Source organism: Cyprinus carpio, chromosome B6, assembly GCF_018340385.1.
Source record: "Cyprinus carpio isolate SPL01 chromosome B6, ASM1834038v1, whole genome shotgun sequence".
Taxonomy (NCBI): domain Eukaryota; kingdom Metazoa; phylum Chordata; class Actinopteri; order Cypriniformes; family Cyprinidae; genus Cyprinus; species Cyprinus carpio.
In genome coordinates, this window is record NC_056602.1 from 26271109 (window position 1) to 26287821 (window position 16713).

The 16713-nt window shown below is 35.1% G+C and overlaps 1 protein-coding gene across 7 annotated transcripts in view; it reads right to left on the reverse strand.

Annotated features, from left to right (window-relative positions):
• The window catches only part of LOC109091611 (receptor-type tyrosine-protein phosphatase T-like), a 248226-nt gene that overhangs the window by 89232 nt on the left and 142281 nt on the right, over positions 1–16713 (reverse strand). For all 7 annotated transcript variants that reach the window (XR_006155051.1, XR_006155054.1, XR_006155053.1 and 4 more), the window contains exons 9-12: positions 16412–16521; positions 6412–6613; positions 4459–4561; positions 1610–1883 (exon numbers count right to left, since the gene is read on the reverse strand). Coding sequence is in view for 1 of the 7 variants with exons in the window: in XM_042726528.1 (XP_042582462.1) it covers positions 1610–1883; positions 4459–4561; positions 6412–6613; positions 16412–16521 (689 nt within the window). In the remaining 6 variants the exon portion in view is untranslated. The remainder of the gene's footprint in view (positions 1–1609; positions 1884–4458; positions 4562–6411; positions 6614–16411; positions 16522–16713) is intronic.

A 16713-nucleotide genomic window follows, 5' to 3' on the forward strand; every position in this document is an offset into this window, starting at 1 on the left:
TGTCGATAGACACCCCTTAAGAACAGTAGTTGGAACAGGGTCAAGGATACAAGTGGATGAGTTCATTGTCAACACTAATTTTGAGATGTCATCAATGGCAATTGTTGCAAAACTAGAGAACCAAACCATAGGAATGCTTGGTGGAAGAACCTCAAGGAGCACAGAGCTGGGGAGAAAACCAATAGACTTATAGATAGATTCAATTTGAGCCTCAAAAAATTAAGAAACGTTACACTGCTTAACAGAAGAACATATGGGTGTTTTTTTTTTTTTTTTTTTTTTTGGTTTTAAAATTGTATTAATAGTCTTAAAATCTTGTTTGGATTTGCAGCATCATCACTTATACTCTGACACTTAATCTCTGAATGTCTTTATCAAATCAAACTAAACAAAGCTTGAGATGTGCACTTGTCTACACTTGGTGTGATCATTTGTTATCCAGTGCACTCACATTCAGACATTTTTAAGTGTCCAAAGTCCAAATACTATTCAGAGCCACTGAATAAAGCAGTGATATTGTTTGGTATTTTTCATGCATAAATATCATTACAAAACTGCACAGAACGCGCCAAATCAATAAATGATTCTACTAATGACGACTGCTACATCAAGCCAGTTTGAATAGCTATCAGTATGACAGGTAATCTCAAAACTGAATTGCATTGTGAATTTATTTGTTACTTTGTGCCTTGGAAATGAAAAAATTTGAATGGCACACATTACACTGAGTGCTCCTCGAACACACTAGGAACAAGGTAAGTTGAAAACAAATCTGAACTACCAACCTAAATCCATATTTTATGCATGAATCTCCAATCAAATTATCTGGGTCACGGTCTGAGGTTGTTTTTGAGTGCTTTTCTCCAGCTGCCTGAGACTGAGAGATTGAATTGAATCAAATCCAATCAAATTGGGGAACCACATACTTCAAAATGCACAGCAATGCAGCAGGCCCAAATGGAGCCTTTACTGAGTGCATTATGCTTGCTGAAACGCTAATATGTGAATATATATCTAAAAATGCATTAATACATCTAGAATAGCCTTGCAATTTTAGATGATATATAGCTGAGGTTATGTTCTGTGTACTTTTAGACTTTTTATCCTACAGATTCATGCTTTAAAACATGATTTTCCCCCCAATGGTAAGACTTCTCAAATGTAGAGATTACTTTTTCTCCAAATTTCCCACCATTTGCCACCATTATCATTAGTGTTTTTTTTTTATTTTCTTTTTTTTTTTTTATAATTCACATTATTGTCAATACCGTTTATTTTGATTCCTATTAATGCAATACTATATTATAGTAAGAAATACAGTTATATATTAGGACAATTTTTTGGCGTGCATCTGCATTAGTTTTTGGTATGTGCATGCCTAACAGCATTTGTTAGAACAAAACATACTAAAGTAAATAATACAATTATTTTTGGGGATTATAACGATGAGGATTGGAAAATGTTTAATTTTCATGAAGTTCCATTCTCATGTGCAAAACATAATTATTTCATTCAGTTTGAGTTTAATTTACCAACCAATACTCAATTGTCAACCATTATCAAGAAGACTGAATTGGTAAAAGAAATAAACTGTAAATGGGATACTCACCCCATTGGCTTTGCTCAGGGCCTGAAAGTAAATGCTGTAGCTTTTGGCTGGTGACAGCGGTGCGTTCCAGTAGCCATTATAAGTCTTGTTGTCTCCTATAGTAAAAGGCTGTACAACAGCAAGGCTAACAGGGGGGAGTTCAGCCGCAAAATAGTGAGGTGAATTCAGGATGGAGGCGTTTCTGAAACTAACAGGAACGGAGAAACACTCCAACACATCAGTGGCTCGGCGAACTTTCTGCTTCCTTTCCTCTTGAACCACCACTTGATAAGCACTAGAGGGGGGAAAAAAAGTTAAATGAATGTACTAAATATCAAAACAAGTACCTAATATGACATTATTGTAGCTAGTCTCTGATGAGGCCTCAGAAAAATTAATGAAGAGGCTCAATTCCAATAGGTTTTTATTTAAGTTAACATGAAACATGTTCACAATGCATTTCATTTCTGTAATGTGACATAGTGATGAGGAAAACATGACATTCAATGAGAAAACAGTAGGATGGGACTTGATTTAATCCATTGGTGCACAATAAAACTAGCTTAATATATTAGGAATGGTAAACGCCAACTTTAATATTTAAGCACATGCTTTAGCATTAGCCACTTATGCTGCAGCCTCTCAATTTGAGAAGTATCTTCAGCTAGTGATGGCACATCCAAAAAAAGAGAGAGAGGGAGCTGTGCCTGAGGCAATTTAACGAGCCATTAAAACCATCAAGAACATCTCTTCCCGTAGCTTTCTAAGAATCACAGAAGGCCTTGTCAGCCATCAAGAATTCTCTAACGCTAACAACTAGCTGCTAAACATCTCTATTAAACTGTCCTTTTGGAATAAAAAAAAAACTCTTTAAACCTGCATGAGACCCAAAAAGACACAGCTGCTTCTCCTCTTGAGAGAAAACGACGAGGCAGGCGATGCGGTAGCAAGCCAGCAGAGGGAAATCTCTACTACGGTAATTAGCTGGAGGGGAGGTGGTGGATTTGTGCGCATGGGGCTTTTTGAAAGTGCTCGTCATGGGGAAGGACTGGAGAGGGGCATGTGTGTGTTTCAGTACACAGTGAATTGATAAGGACATCTTTTGAGCTCCTTGTGCTAATAGTACTTATTTGCAATTATGTGGTCTTACGCCAAGAACATGCTTCCCAATTATGTGCAATTAGGGAAATGTATGTTCCGCGTAGCAAAGACGTGGCAAATTATCCTAGCCTCTAATCTGGCATCTTTCATAAAGGATAATTTCCCATGACCAAAGAGGCCTGTCTGCTTTTCTCTTTCAAACACATTGGATCTCTATTTCAAACGAATGGCTTTAAGTGCACACTGGATGTCGTGTGTTGTGCGTCCCCTGTAACCCAGGTCAAAAGATGCTGTAATTATAAACAATTTTCAGTTGTGCATTTTTCATAAAGACACTTATGGATTGCCAGGGTCATATGCATTGTAGAGCACACTAACTATGGAAATACTTTAAACATTTTTCCACATGTTTTTTTTATAAAACAGACAAGTTTTAAAGGTTTTATAGGTTTTGCTTCTACCCTTAAAATATATAGAATAGAATAGAATAGAATAGAATAGAATAGAATAGAACAGAATAGAACAGAATCATATATTGTCTTGCCAAATTATTATTAATTAAAATAAAATATATATATAAAAAACATCTATTTCAGCTAGTTTCCAAGGCAACGTTTCTCACTGAAACTTGATGCACTACAATAAATAAAACTGAAAGAAAAAAGAAAACAAACTATATAGATGTATTAAAAAGCTATTTAAAAAAGGCAAAAATTACTAAAACTTTACAATGAAAATTAAAAATATTTAAAACAAAAATTTAAACTGACTCAAAATATTAATAAAAAGTAGTATCTCAATGGTACTCCAATAACACTGCCAAATACATCTCAAAATTGTGATGGCAACCAAATAATTGTCATAATTACTGATGGGCTCCCATTGCGCATCAATTGTGCTGTTCTTCCAAGTCAGTGTCGACTTGCAATTTCGAGAATTTGCCAAAATCTGTTGCACATTCACAGTCTGAATTTCCACACAGAGGAAGGCTCTGTTTGAGAGCCAAAACACAGCCAAATGGACCAGGATCCCCTCGAAGGCTTAGCATACAAATGATGCTTATTTGAATGACTGCATTTAAAAACCCTCAGGACCCCGAGTGAATCAACAGTAATGCACTTCTTCATTCAGTCGATGCACTAGACCCCTCTTGGATGATTGGAGAGAGGAATCATGGGTAATTTGGTGTATTCTTGCCTTTTAATGTGCTTCGCATCTGTCCGCAGATTTAATTTATTTATTTATTAATTAATCCACATGAGATATTCTATTTACTATAAGCAACTTAGCAACAACATGTCAGCTAACTCTCATTTGTAACTACACTAACTCTCATTAGAGTATTAGTAGACCATTAGGTCAGGGTTAGGGTTATAGTTGGTAGCATAAGTTGACATGTACTTGCAAAGTTACTAACAGTCAGCAAAATGTCTGTTAGGGAACTATTAAAATAAAGTGTTAACAAATGGGTCAATGACAAAAAGGGATTTTCAAACATCAAAACAATAAAAGTTTAATACAGCTTAACATTAAGTTTTTTTTTTTTTACCCCCGTACATTAGAATGTGTCCTGTTTAATTAATTTTTTTTTTCTGACCAGAAAGTTTATATAAGTTGACAAATAATGTTTATTTTACCATATAAAGAAGTTGACAATCAAACGACAGTTTATATAAGTATAATTTTTTTTTTTTTTTTTTTTTTTTTTTTTTTACATCTGTTCAGTTCTTCAATGTAAAACAAATAAGCAAAATACTTTGGACGCTCACCTGACAGGGGCCCCTCGTGATTGGGCAGGTTTTAAGAGGACGGTGATTGTCGTGTCTGTCTCGTTGAGAGGAGAGTCAGTTTCATATTCAGGCATGGATGGAGCTGCAGACACATAGATATAGACATAGATTCATGTAAAAGGACACCAACTATCGGGATATAAAGCAAGCACGTACTGTATAGCTTAAGGCAGGCGTACATGGTACGATTCGAAAGGTCTGAACTTGGTGAGTCCTAGCACGTCACGATTGAGTTTATCTGAAAATTATACGGAGGCAGTCACACACAACACAAATTTACTACGATTTTACAAACTCTGACCTAAGCATTACGTTTCACGTCATTAATAAAAAATATGGATTCTGAGGATAAAATAGTTTTCTTTGTGGCTTGTGACGTCCAAAAAAAGAAAAGAAAAAATGGCAAAGAGAATGGCTGAAAAGCAGAGAAAAGCATGTACTTTCTGTTCTTCATAAACGACCTGAAGTGAGAAGGCTATTTCTGAATTTCTGCTCGTTTTGCCAGAAATACAACAGGTATATTCATACATGAAGTTGAACGGCACATTTGGCACAATTCGGAATAGCAAATAAAAAACAGAGCTGTATAATTAAACTAAAATCACTATATAGACTATTTATATACATAATATGAAGTTTTTGTCATCTTCTGATTGGTCAACTTCAGATGGAACGCCAAATCGTCTCATTCAACCGCACATAAGCCAAGAAGTTAAACCAACAGCATCCGATTTTTTTTTTGACATGTTTGAAAATTATTGGAAGGTCGGGAGGTGCTCGTAACATTCTCAGAATAGGCCCGTATTTATTCTCACTAGGTATGAGCCGCGACCATGTGAGCATCTGCGATTTTCTCCCGAGAGAAAAAAATCCCCTGCGAGCTCGTACGACAGCAAAAATCGTACCGTGTACACCCACCTTTAGCAGACCTCATCTCAAGGACAAATGGATGAAAACCAAATGTCTAAAAACCTTTGCACTTTTTATCGGTTTATGTAACATGAGTTAATTGCATTTGCAAGTATAAAATGACCAATATTTATAAAAGAGTTTTGAAACGAAAGTGCATTAATGTCAACCCTTCATGCATGCTTTACAAACTGAAGGAGATGTCAAAATTGTTGTATGCGGCAATCGACAGCATGTTACAGATGCCATCAACAGAGTTTAGCTTGTATTGACCTTGGAACTCAGCTGCCTTTCAAACACACAAAAACATGTTTAATATTATGCATAATTAATATTCATGTATTTGGGAAAACATTCATTTCACAGTATTTACTCCTACAAGAAAGCATACAGTTTTGAAGCCTAATTTAAAACAATCATTACTATGTAATCGTTTTGAAAATGTCACTCTCTCATTACAATGTTTAGATTCAGTGAACAATACGGTTTTAATAAATGGTGTCTGGTGTGCTGCACAAATGCCACGTCATTATGAAACGGAACGAACTGACAGCCGCGGGCCACAGGAATACGGCTGAACTTGTGGAGGATGTTGTTTACGATTCATGTTCTCATTATTTTGTTCACTTTACATTAACTGTATTCCAATGATATTTATGCCAATAACACGACTCGCTAATGAGATTTTCGCTCCAGCAAAGCTTCTTTAAGACACAAAAAAGTCAAAATGACAAAACTAATTATGCAAATTTTAGAAATGCAAGAGATAATTAGGTAAGCAATCAAATTAAGCTTATTTAACCCCGTCAGTTCATGTTCCCTGAAATAATTTCATACATTATCTCCAGTCTGTCTGACGTCAATACTCTATATCCATAAAGAACAAATGTCTGTCACATTAACTCAATTAAACTGGAACTTGAGGGTCTGTTTTACTATAATTGTGTATAATCATCATTAGCCTTTGGAAAAAATCCAATAATCTTAGCTGCACCCTCAGCTTAAACCCTGCTGTTTCCTTACCTGCGATTTTGGTGGCAATACGGTTGGTCACAGGGGGGCCGAAGCCTTTATTTGTACTGGCTTTCAGCGTAAAGTAGTAAGTGGTGCCAGGATACAATCCTACGAAGAGATGATGGGTCTCATTTTGGAGTTTGAAGACACGGCCACGTTGTGTTGTCAAATCTGCACTGGGGTCCAGGGAGCCAAGAGCCTTATAGGTGATCTAATGAAAAAGAAGAGACCGACAGACATTTACAATGATACGTTCATTAAGAGTCTCGTACATTCAATGGAATCACAAATTTAAATGTATTAAACCATGTATAGCTCAAACAACAAAAATTTTAGTTATTTCTTAGTTTATTCACCATTAAGTCCTAAACCTGAATGACTTTATTTCTTCCAAAAAACACAAAAGAAAAGTTCTTGATGAAAGTGAGAAGCTTCACACAAAGTTTAGACTTGCATGCCTTAAATGAAGCACTTATATTATATATATATAGTCATATATATATAGTCATACAGGTTTGTAACAACACGTGTGAGAAAATAACATTTCATTCTGGAGTGAATTTTTCCTTTAAACATTATTTTTCTTAATGACGTAAACCTATTGAAACAGGAAAAGCAATTTAGCAGGGAACATTTTTGTTAAACTGGATCTCTTTCTGTTACTTTAGCTTTTCCGCATTCAGATGTTCTCTCTAAATATTTGAGACAATTTCAGTCACTAGAAATGCAACCCAAATATTATATTATGAATACAATGAATAACAAGCACATTCAGTGCACTGCGCTGTAAATACAAGCCGCTTATTAAACACTTTTACGAGGCTTTCAGATCTGCTTCGAACATGCACATTTTAGAAAACAACATCCAGCTAAGAATTAACACGCCCCAAACCAATTATTAAACTAGGTTACAGATAACCATTTTTTATGCTAAGATACACACACCTTCCATATCTTAGAGGAGGCTGATGGAAATTGATGGCCACAGTGTATGGGGGTAATCAAAACATTTTAGCCCTGACGTTTCACACTTCATAACTCCAGTCCACAATTCAAATCAAATAAATTGACAGCTGGGTGCCTGGCAGGCCCGCTGCCTAAAAGCTTTTCATGCATAGTGGAGTGATTCAGAATGCCCTCTAAACACTCTCACTCACACACACACACACACACATCCGTGACTGTCCACTGACCACAGGCAACAAAACAGTCAGAAGAAGCAAATCTGCACATTCAAACCAAATATTACTCACACACATATTTGAGAGACAGACACAATTCAATGATGAAACTTTTCAGATGCCGACATAAGACATCTCAGTGATTCTGAAATTAAAATTAATATTTGGAACATTGTTCATCTTTAGGAAAAAGAAAACCTCAGATGACATATATATGTATATAGACAGTATATACAATACAGTCACTTAAAGGGACAGTGCAACCAAAATCAAAAGTGTAATTTATTCCTGTGATGCAAAGCTGAATTTTTAGCATCATTACTCCAGTCTTCAGTGATCCTTCATTGGAATAAGCTGATTTGTTACTCAAGAAACATATCTTATTATTAATTATTATTTCAGCGGTTTTTTAATGAATAGAAAGTTCAAAAAATTAGCATTTATATGAAACCGATTATAAATGTATTTACTGTCACTTTTGCTACATTTAATGTGTCCTTGTAAAAAAATAAAAAAATAAAAAAAGGTTGTAAACAATTGTTGGAAAATGCAGCTTGGAAAATCTGCGCTTCCACAGAAGAAATAAAGTCATACAGGTTTGTAGCAACATGAAGATGAGTACAGTTAATAATGACAGAATTATCATTTATTAGACACTACTGTCTCATAAACCCTCTCATACTGAATCACACACACCATCTATTCTGGGAGTATGAATGTTTGGACTTAATTGTTTTTTAAATAATATATCAAAGAAAAACGATCCTGCATGAGATGTCCTGTATAGGACAAGAGCATACAGTAACAAATCCAACTATTCATAGGCTTTCCTTAAACTTTCATGCCTGCTGTTTTATTTCATGTCAAAGGATTGTTTATACCGGCATTTTTTTTTTTTTTTTCAGCAGCCTAGTTTTGATTTAATATGCTATCATGTTTATGATTTCATGTTGGGTCAGTAAATCACGCAGTGGCGCTGAGGTGTGGCGGAGCAGCCTGGTGTAATATACTGCCAAGCACAAGTTTACATGTTACGGATTATAAATCAGTCTTAATAGATAGTTACAGTCTGAGTGTTGCTTTTACAGTTGACAATTTACTGTAAACGCTGACAGAAATGTTTAAACCCTCTTCGGTCACTGTTTGGACAAACAGGTATTTCTGCTTCAACTCATGCCTTTAGTTGTGCCAGAAGTTTTCTTGTAAATGAAAGGGCATTAGAGATTGATGGCAGGCCTTTTATTAAAGGGGCTTTTAAAATATCATATATTGCCTTTAGCGAAGCTCTTCTGTAAATTTGTGCCCTTGTTTGGTGTTAATATACTCAGCCAACAGTGGGTCGTATTGAACATATCTCGTAAAACACAGGTTCTTTACAGCCCAATGAAACAGAAAGCGTGAGGTGGCTGAAGGGTATTCTTCGTGAAATATACAGACAGATGGATAATTCGGCTGTAAGCTGCACTCAAGATGTTTTGATACAGGTCTGAGTTTGTGTCTAGTTCAGTGTAACCCTCCTAGTGAATCAAATCAATTTAGAAAATCCATTTAAACAATTCTATATATATATCAATCACAAAGACACAACAAGTAACACGCTGAATTTAAAAATAGTGAAGAAAACAATTAAACATCTAAAATTCATCCTACATGGACTTTCAATCCTTCAGGAAAGATGATAAGAACCTGAAATCCAAGGCAGCTGTTATACAAACAGAATAAACAATCTATACATATTTTCGCATTACACTAGTTGTTGCTGTATAGTAATATTTGTAGTACATCTGATTATGTGTATTTTCCAGTTCAACAAAAGAACACATGGATACTCCATTTATGATGTCATTAGAGTAATTTCACTTTTGACAACATGTTCTGAACAAAATCAAACAATTCTTCCATTTTCTACAGTATGTGACTAAATGAACAAACAACAACAACAACAACATAACAGCTCAGATCAATAGACCTCCAATTACCCTGTCATCACTTCAATGTCCTGATGGGGGAAAAACACAAAGAAAGGTCAATCCTGTAGGAGACTGAAAGTATGAAATGAAGAGGTGAGGATGGGGGATATATCTCTCGCTTTCATCTGTCCATCCTCTCTCTTGTCAGGGGAGATAGGAAGTGTTGGCCAGGGGACATGTGATGCAATGCGACAGGCTGCTAAAAGTGGCCTAAAGCACTACTGAACGCACTGTGGCTCTCTGTTAAAAGAGCCGCTTGAGTTTAATTGACCACAGCTGATTTGAAAAGGGTTCATTTCCCAGTTCAGTTTGGCAGTGGAGATGGGAATTTGAAGAAAACCGCCCTGTTTGTGGGAGATATTGGATTTATGGCTACTTCACTTTAGCAATGAGTATAAAAGAAGGAGAGAGATGCTGTTCCAAAACACAGCGAGCAGCCTTTTGAGGCATCATAAGTGCACTAGCAACAAAAAGGCTTTTCCAAAGGCAACTTAAGTACACTGCTTCTTATGCTACACTGGAAGAAAAAAAAAGAAGGTGAAACTGCTAGTAAATTTCACAATCGATTACAAAGAAACAGCAGGAAACAAAGCGAATTAAAAACATTTAGAAAAACTGAAATATTATTTTCTTATAAAACACACTTTAAAAAATAATTTTTACAGCTTGTTTTTTGTGCCTTGTTTTGGCCAAATGCATTGTGATGAGCAATGGCAAATAAATAAATATTAGCAACATTATAAAATTAGTATTCTGTGTGTACCACAGCATTAGTACAAACAGTTGCCTCAAATTTTCTGAGTTGCTGCCTATGAAAATTGTTCCAAAACAGAAACTTGTGAGGTTCCAATTCAACTGAGCCATATAAGGCAGATGCCTATGTAAACAGCAGGCATATACTGAAGGCAGCTCACTACGCTTTGGAACAAGGATAATGTCTCTTGTGACACTGTTGTACAATATTCCTTTTGTCATGTGACAAGTAAAACAACTAACAAAAAAAAGCCACCCTAGAAAAACAAACAAACAAACAAACAAACAAACCTGCAACCACACTTGCATACAGTACATCTGTCACAAATAAAGTACTTCAATAAGCTTGAAGCAATTAAACATCTAAAATTAATTCTGCATGGACTTCAACCCATCAAAAAAGATTATAAGAACCTGAAATCCAAGGCAGCTGTTATACAAGCAGATACGTGAAATGCAAAACTATAAACCCAAGCTGGATTGGTTAGTAATTCTTCGGCCTTGTTCAAGCCAGCATCTCCTGAGATTTAGGGTTGGTAAACAGACTGGCTGAGAACACAGAATATTTAGTATTTTGTACATTTTGAGGGTGAGTTATGAGGGTTTGGGATGCCAGGAAGAAATGAGGTTACTCAACATTTGGTTGAGAAACAGAATAAAATAGACAAAGAAACAAATATTGAAGAAAATACAGTACTATACAAATACTAATAATATACAGTAGTCTCATATATTCAGACAGATCAAGAACTGTCCACTTAGACACTGACCACCACCATCAACTACAATACAATGTGATTTAAAATAATTTTTAATGTGAATAAATCTGAAAACAATGACAACGCACAAATTATTCAAAACATGGCTCACCATTCTCCACAAACAACTATATGGCATGAGAGAGAATGAAAATAGTGGAAAATGTCTATAGACTTCATATTTTATTCTCCCCAAAAATAAAAAAAAAACTTTACTTCATAGATATTACTCAGAAAAAAACAGAATACACAATTTGCTCATGGATCTTTTGTTTACTTGCTACTAAAATTCTGAATATCTTTTGAAGAAGGCATAAACCTCACAAACTTTGTCAAATCCAGTGATTAACTCAATGCATCAACCCGGTAACTTGTTAACATGACTTCCTCCCGACTACTAGCAATGCTATGTCAATGTCTACTGTTTGGGACAAAATAGGGGTACTTCAATCTCACCATCTAATGACATGACAAATGGTAAATAAAAACAGCACTCTCGACATTAACCTGGATTTAGACCTCCCTCCAGCTGTCTCTAGACCAGACGTGCAGGACTGTGAGCCCATTAACCGGGTTTAGCTGCTCTGGAGAGATAGGGGTTACTGGTTCTCTTAACTCGAGTGCTTGCAACTCAAGCGCTTATTGATGGAAATGAAAACAACACCATGAAGAGAGGAGGTGGGGTGTGCACAGGTTTTCCTCCATCCCATAAGGGCAGAACAGGCTGTTTATCTTCGTTAGAGATGAAACCTTCCAAACTACATCAGTACACAGAACGACAGCTCCTTACTTTGACTTATTTAGAGAGAGAAAAGAGATGTTTACTTATTTTGGTACCATGGTTCATCGATGTTAAATTAGCAGCTGAACAATATTGTGGCACTAATCATGATTATCATATTTGTATACTATAGTATTTATTCTAGTGTTCAAAAGTTTTGGGTTGGTACATTTTAAATGTGTGTGTACCAATCCTTTATTTATTTTATAAAATTTAAAAAAAATTCACCAAGCCTGTATTTATTTGATCAAAAATACAGTAAAAACAGCAATATTGCAAAATATATTACACTATGTGTACTATGTATTACATGTATTACACTATGTGTAATATATTCACATAGAAAAATAATAGATGTTTTCTATGTGAATATATTGTAAAATATAATTTATTTCTGATTCAAAGATGAATTTTCAGCATCATTACTCCAGTCTTCAGTGTCACATGATCCAAAAATCATTCTAATATGCTGATTTGTTGCTTAAAAAAACCTTATTATTATTAATATTATTAATATTATTATTTGAAATAGAAATTGAAACATAATAAATGTCTTTACTGTCACTTTTGATCAATTCAATGTATCCTTGCTGAATAATAGTATTAATTCCTTTCATAAAAGCCAAGAATACTATGGTATTACCATGGGAGATATCTACAAATCTTAGAATGAAAAAATTACCATGGTATCATACAAAGTACCTGGTACATTGATGGAATCTGATGGTAATACTATGGAACTGGAATTAATGTACTATGGTTTTTATAAAGTTCTCCAAGGTATAATATCATGTTCCATTTTGCTATGAACTGAAATACAATGGTGAAAAAAAAACATGGTTTAATAATATGGTAGATTTTTGTTGCAAAAAATCTGCTCAAACTCAAATGTCATTTTAATTTTAAAGTGTGTACACAAATAAGAGTACCCATAAAGAGTGTCAATGTCCCTGCCCATCACTCCACTGAAAACCCATCAGACACATGGGTGGTTTGTTTCCACGTAACTCCAGACAGGAAGCCATCAGAAACGCCGTACAAGACACAGTGGAGGGGTGGAAGACATCACGTCATCGCAAACACACAACATGTCACGCAAATTAAACAAAACAAAGATCAAGGACTAAACAGCCGCGTGTGCAGAAGTGTTCTGCTATTTACTCATCCTCATTTGCATGGAGATAAAGAAAAATGAAGCAGGAGGATAAAAGACACCTTCGCTTTACACGTCTCACTGTTGATTAATAAGGAGCTGTTGAGGATCTTCTCTGTCTTACTTTCCATGCACTTTCATACGCACGCTCTTATTTTGACAACAAAGCAATTAATTTCTGAAAGGCTTTGATGGTTTGATAACAGGAGGCTGTTGTGCAGTGAAATGAAGGGCGAGCAAAGAGACAGAGAGAGAGGGAGAGAGGGGAAATTTGATCAAAAGTATGGATTTTGATGCAGGACACATCTCAGGTACTCAGAAACTGATCTGAAACCCACTGTGATGTGTGTGTGTCATATTTAGTAGGCTCCTGAGCTGTTCTAATAAGTGTAGATCAATGAACCACCCAGTACTTCATTACACACAGTACATATAGGGTGATGTGGCCTAGAGTCTGGCAACAAGAAGGTTACTGGTTCATTCCTACAAGGGTTGAGCCATAAGCAATCATCTCTGTGTCCTTGTTCCAGTTACTTACTTACTTACTTACTTACTTACTTACTTACTTACTTACTTACTTATTTACTATCTATTTATCTATCTATCTATCTATCTATCTATCTATCTATCTATCTATCTATCTATCTATCTATCTATCTATCTATCTCCTTTGATACTTTTTAAATTATGGTTTATAAATAAACACGTTTTATACATTTAAAATGCATAGCAATAAAAGTATTACACATTGTGTATGCAGCATTGCATATGATACGTATATGCAATATTGCATTTCAAAAATGTTTAAATAGTATACTGCAAATAACTTTTCATACTCTCAAAAACAAAATACATCAAAACACATAAAAAGCCATCAATCATTAATGTTTTTATTGCTAGTTGCTGCAGCCCTATTTTATTTCCTTGAGTCTTTCCCAAAGCTTTGAATCAAGAAACTTGCTTGCCACAAACAAAACCGTATCCTTTTGTGACCCTTCCGCTGCATTCATCTCTGCGCCTTCCTTTTCCTGCCTCTGAGCTCTTTGTCCTAAGTCTAATTTGTCTGAATCACTAAAAGCGAGGAGAGGAGGCATACGGCTGCTCAGATCTCACGGATAATTCTATTGGACGCTTCTAATTAAATCAATGAGGGCTATTATAGTAATTATCCGGCCAAATGGGACCACATTGTGCCCACTCGATACATTTGGTAAATTCTGTCAATCTTCTTATCACAAAGATAGCACATGCCGCAACCCCGTTTTAATGATGTACCTGGATATGCACAATGTCTTGCACGCCGTTTGTCTTCCTCATCAAATCAAAGAGATAGTGAGCCTCTTTTGTGCCTCCAGCCCACTCGAACACACACATTAATGCAAAATCTGGATGTAATTTGTTTTTGTCATGACATGACTTCATTTCCTTGCTTGTAATGTGGATATTCTATGCATTGACTAATAAATAATTAATATGCGAGAGATCCGGGCTGTCAAACAACATTTCCTGCAACAGAAAATCACTTATTTTTGTGCAATATTTGTACTAAACAGCATCCTGCAATTTACTTTGATATATAGTTTTAAGACACACGTATTTTTCAAACAATAACAGCAAAAATAGTATTACAAGTAATCAACAACCAAAATATCAAAATAAAATAATAATTAATTCTACCATATTAAAATAATAAAACAAAGCAAAAATAGTATTAAAAGTAATTCCTTTATGAAAAAAACAAGACAGAAAAACATCCATTATCAAAAAGAAAAAACTCAAAAAATAAAAAAACACATAATATCTGCCAAACTGGCTATAATAATATGTGATCAGAATGAAGAAAAAAAAAATGATGCTGGTTATGAAAAACTAAAAATGTTATTAAATCACTTGAAAAAGGGCAACATAAACAGAAATTTTGAGAATGAGCTCTAGAATTTTTTTTTTCCACTCAGAAAACTTATTGACAGTTAAAAAGTCATAGGCGAGTAGGCGTCAACTATCATGAATTCACACCTGATGCAAGTGACCCCATAATGAGCCATTCAGCTGAGAGAGGGATGATTACAAGAAAGAATGTTTAATTTTATGCTTGTAGTTTAGCATAACTCACTTATCCCACAAACATTTTGTTCAGTTTGAGTGCAGTTAAACAGTTTATTAGGAAAAATCAAAGAATTTTTTGCATCAGAAATCCTTTAAAATCTTGAGACAAAAAAACATTTATTGTTTATTATTTATCATCATCATCATTATGTTTTATAGGGATTAGTTCATTAAAAAAGAGCTGAAAATTTGATTTTTTTTTAGGTTTTTTAGGGGGATAAATTGCAGCAATGATCCCCAGGTTACATTTATGGTTACCATTTACATTAAGCTTTTTGAAGAATGGTAGTGGTGTATATTGTTATTGAAACTCATAACTATTTCACTTGATTATACATTTAGTCTTCAGTTTGGAAAAAAGTCTTTGGAAAAAGTCTAACTAGTAAAATTTTACACGTTATGTGAAAACTATATAAATAAATAAAAGCCGTTGCAGTCCAAATCTCAGCTCACATCTTTTTGGGGTGAATTATGTCTTATTCCTCTCATCGCGAAGCAAAACAGTAAAATAAATAAAAACTTGAAGAACAATCGCGGTAGTGAAACAAAAAAGCATGACGCGCTCTATGAGAGTAAAAACGTGAAAAAACATCGCGTTGTTGTCATATGCACACAGAATATTTGTTTTCAAGCAGACAATATCCAATTCACTGAACAGTTCATTTTAATGACGCATTTGTATCTGAAAGATCAGCGCAGACAAAGGCTGCAGAGAGCACTTCCTTGTTTGTTATCTTTATTTTATAAGTGCACAAAGTTTTTGTTGTTATTATGTCTGTATACAAAAAAAAGTAGACCCTTTACATTTGATGTATTGCTCTTATCTGTACGATCAAAACTGAAAGTGTAATCGGGGTAATGTGCAATCGAAAGGGAACCTATTGCTTCTCAGCTGTATAAATGGACCATATGAGACACATGCACAGACCCAACTGCGGCTCGTGACGATTGTGTAAAGACAGATATGATGCTTTAATACTTGTGGTGAAAAACAAAAAAACTCATGAAAGATAGGTGGCGGTAATGCACTTATAAATCTGCGATCCGCCATAAAGCAAGAAGAAGACGAATGATGCTTTAATACTTGTGGTGAAAAACAAAAATACTGAGGAAGATTTTCATTTTTGGCAATGCATGAACCATTTAATGCCATGACTTTATGAATTTAAGACTGTTTAGGGCCTTCATTTGTGGAAGGGCAAATTAAGACCTTTTAAGACCTACAAAAACCCTGATAATATTATATTTATATACATATATACATTATAAATGCATAAAATATAAATAAACAAAATAGATTTTCTCACCTCGTAGAGTGTAATGACCCCATTAGTTTCATTCGGAGCCTTCCATTGCATGAAGATCTTCTCCTCGTATGGGCCTGTCTGGATGGACTCCATGGGAATGGGGCCAGGAACTGGTATAGAAACACAAACACACATTCAAAACATTTAGCAACTCAAAAACATGTTTAGTTGACATCTATAACTCAAATACCGTACCACTGCATCAACACCTTTAAATAAAACGTGACTGTTTTGAGAACAGAGGTGACATAGGGTGACAGAAATGGCTTGTGTTGCTGGGTAGAAGAGCAGAGATTGGATGA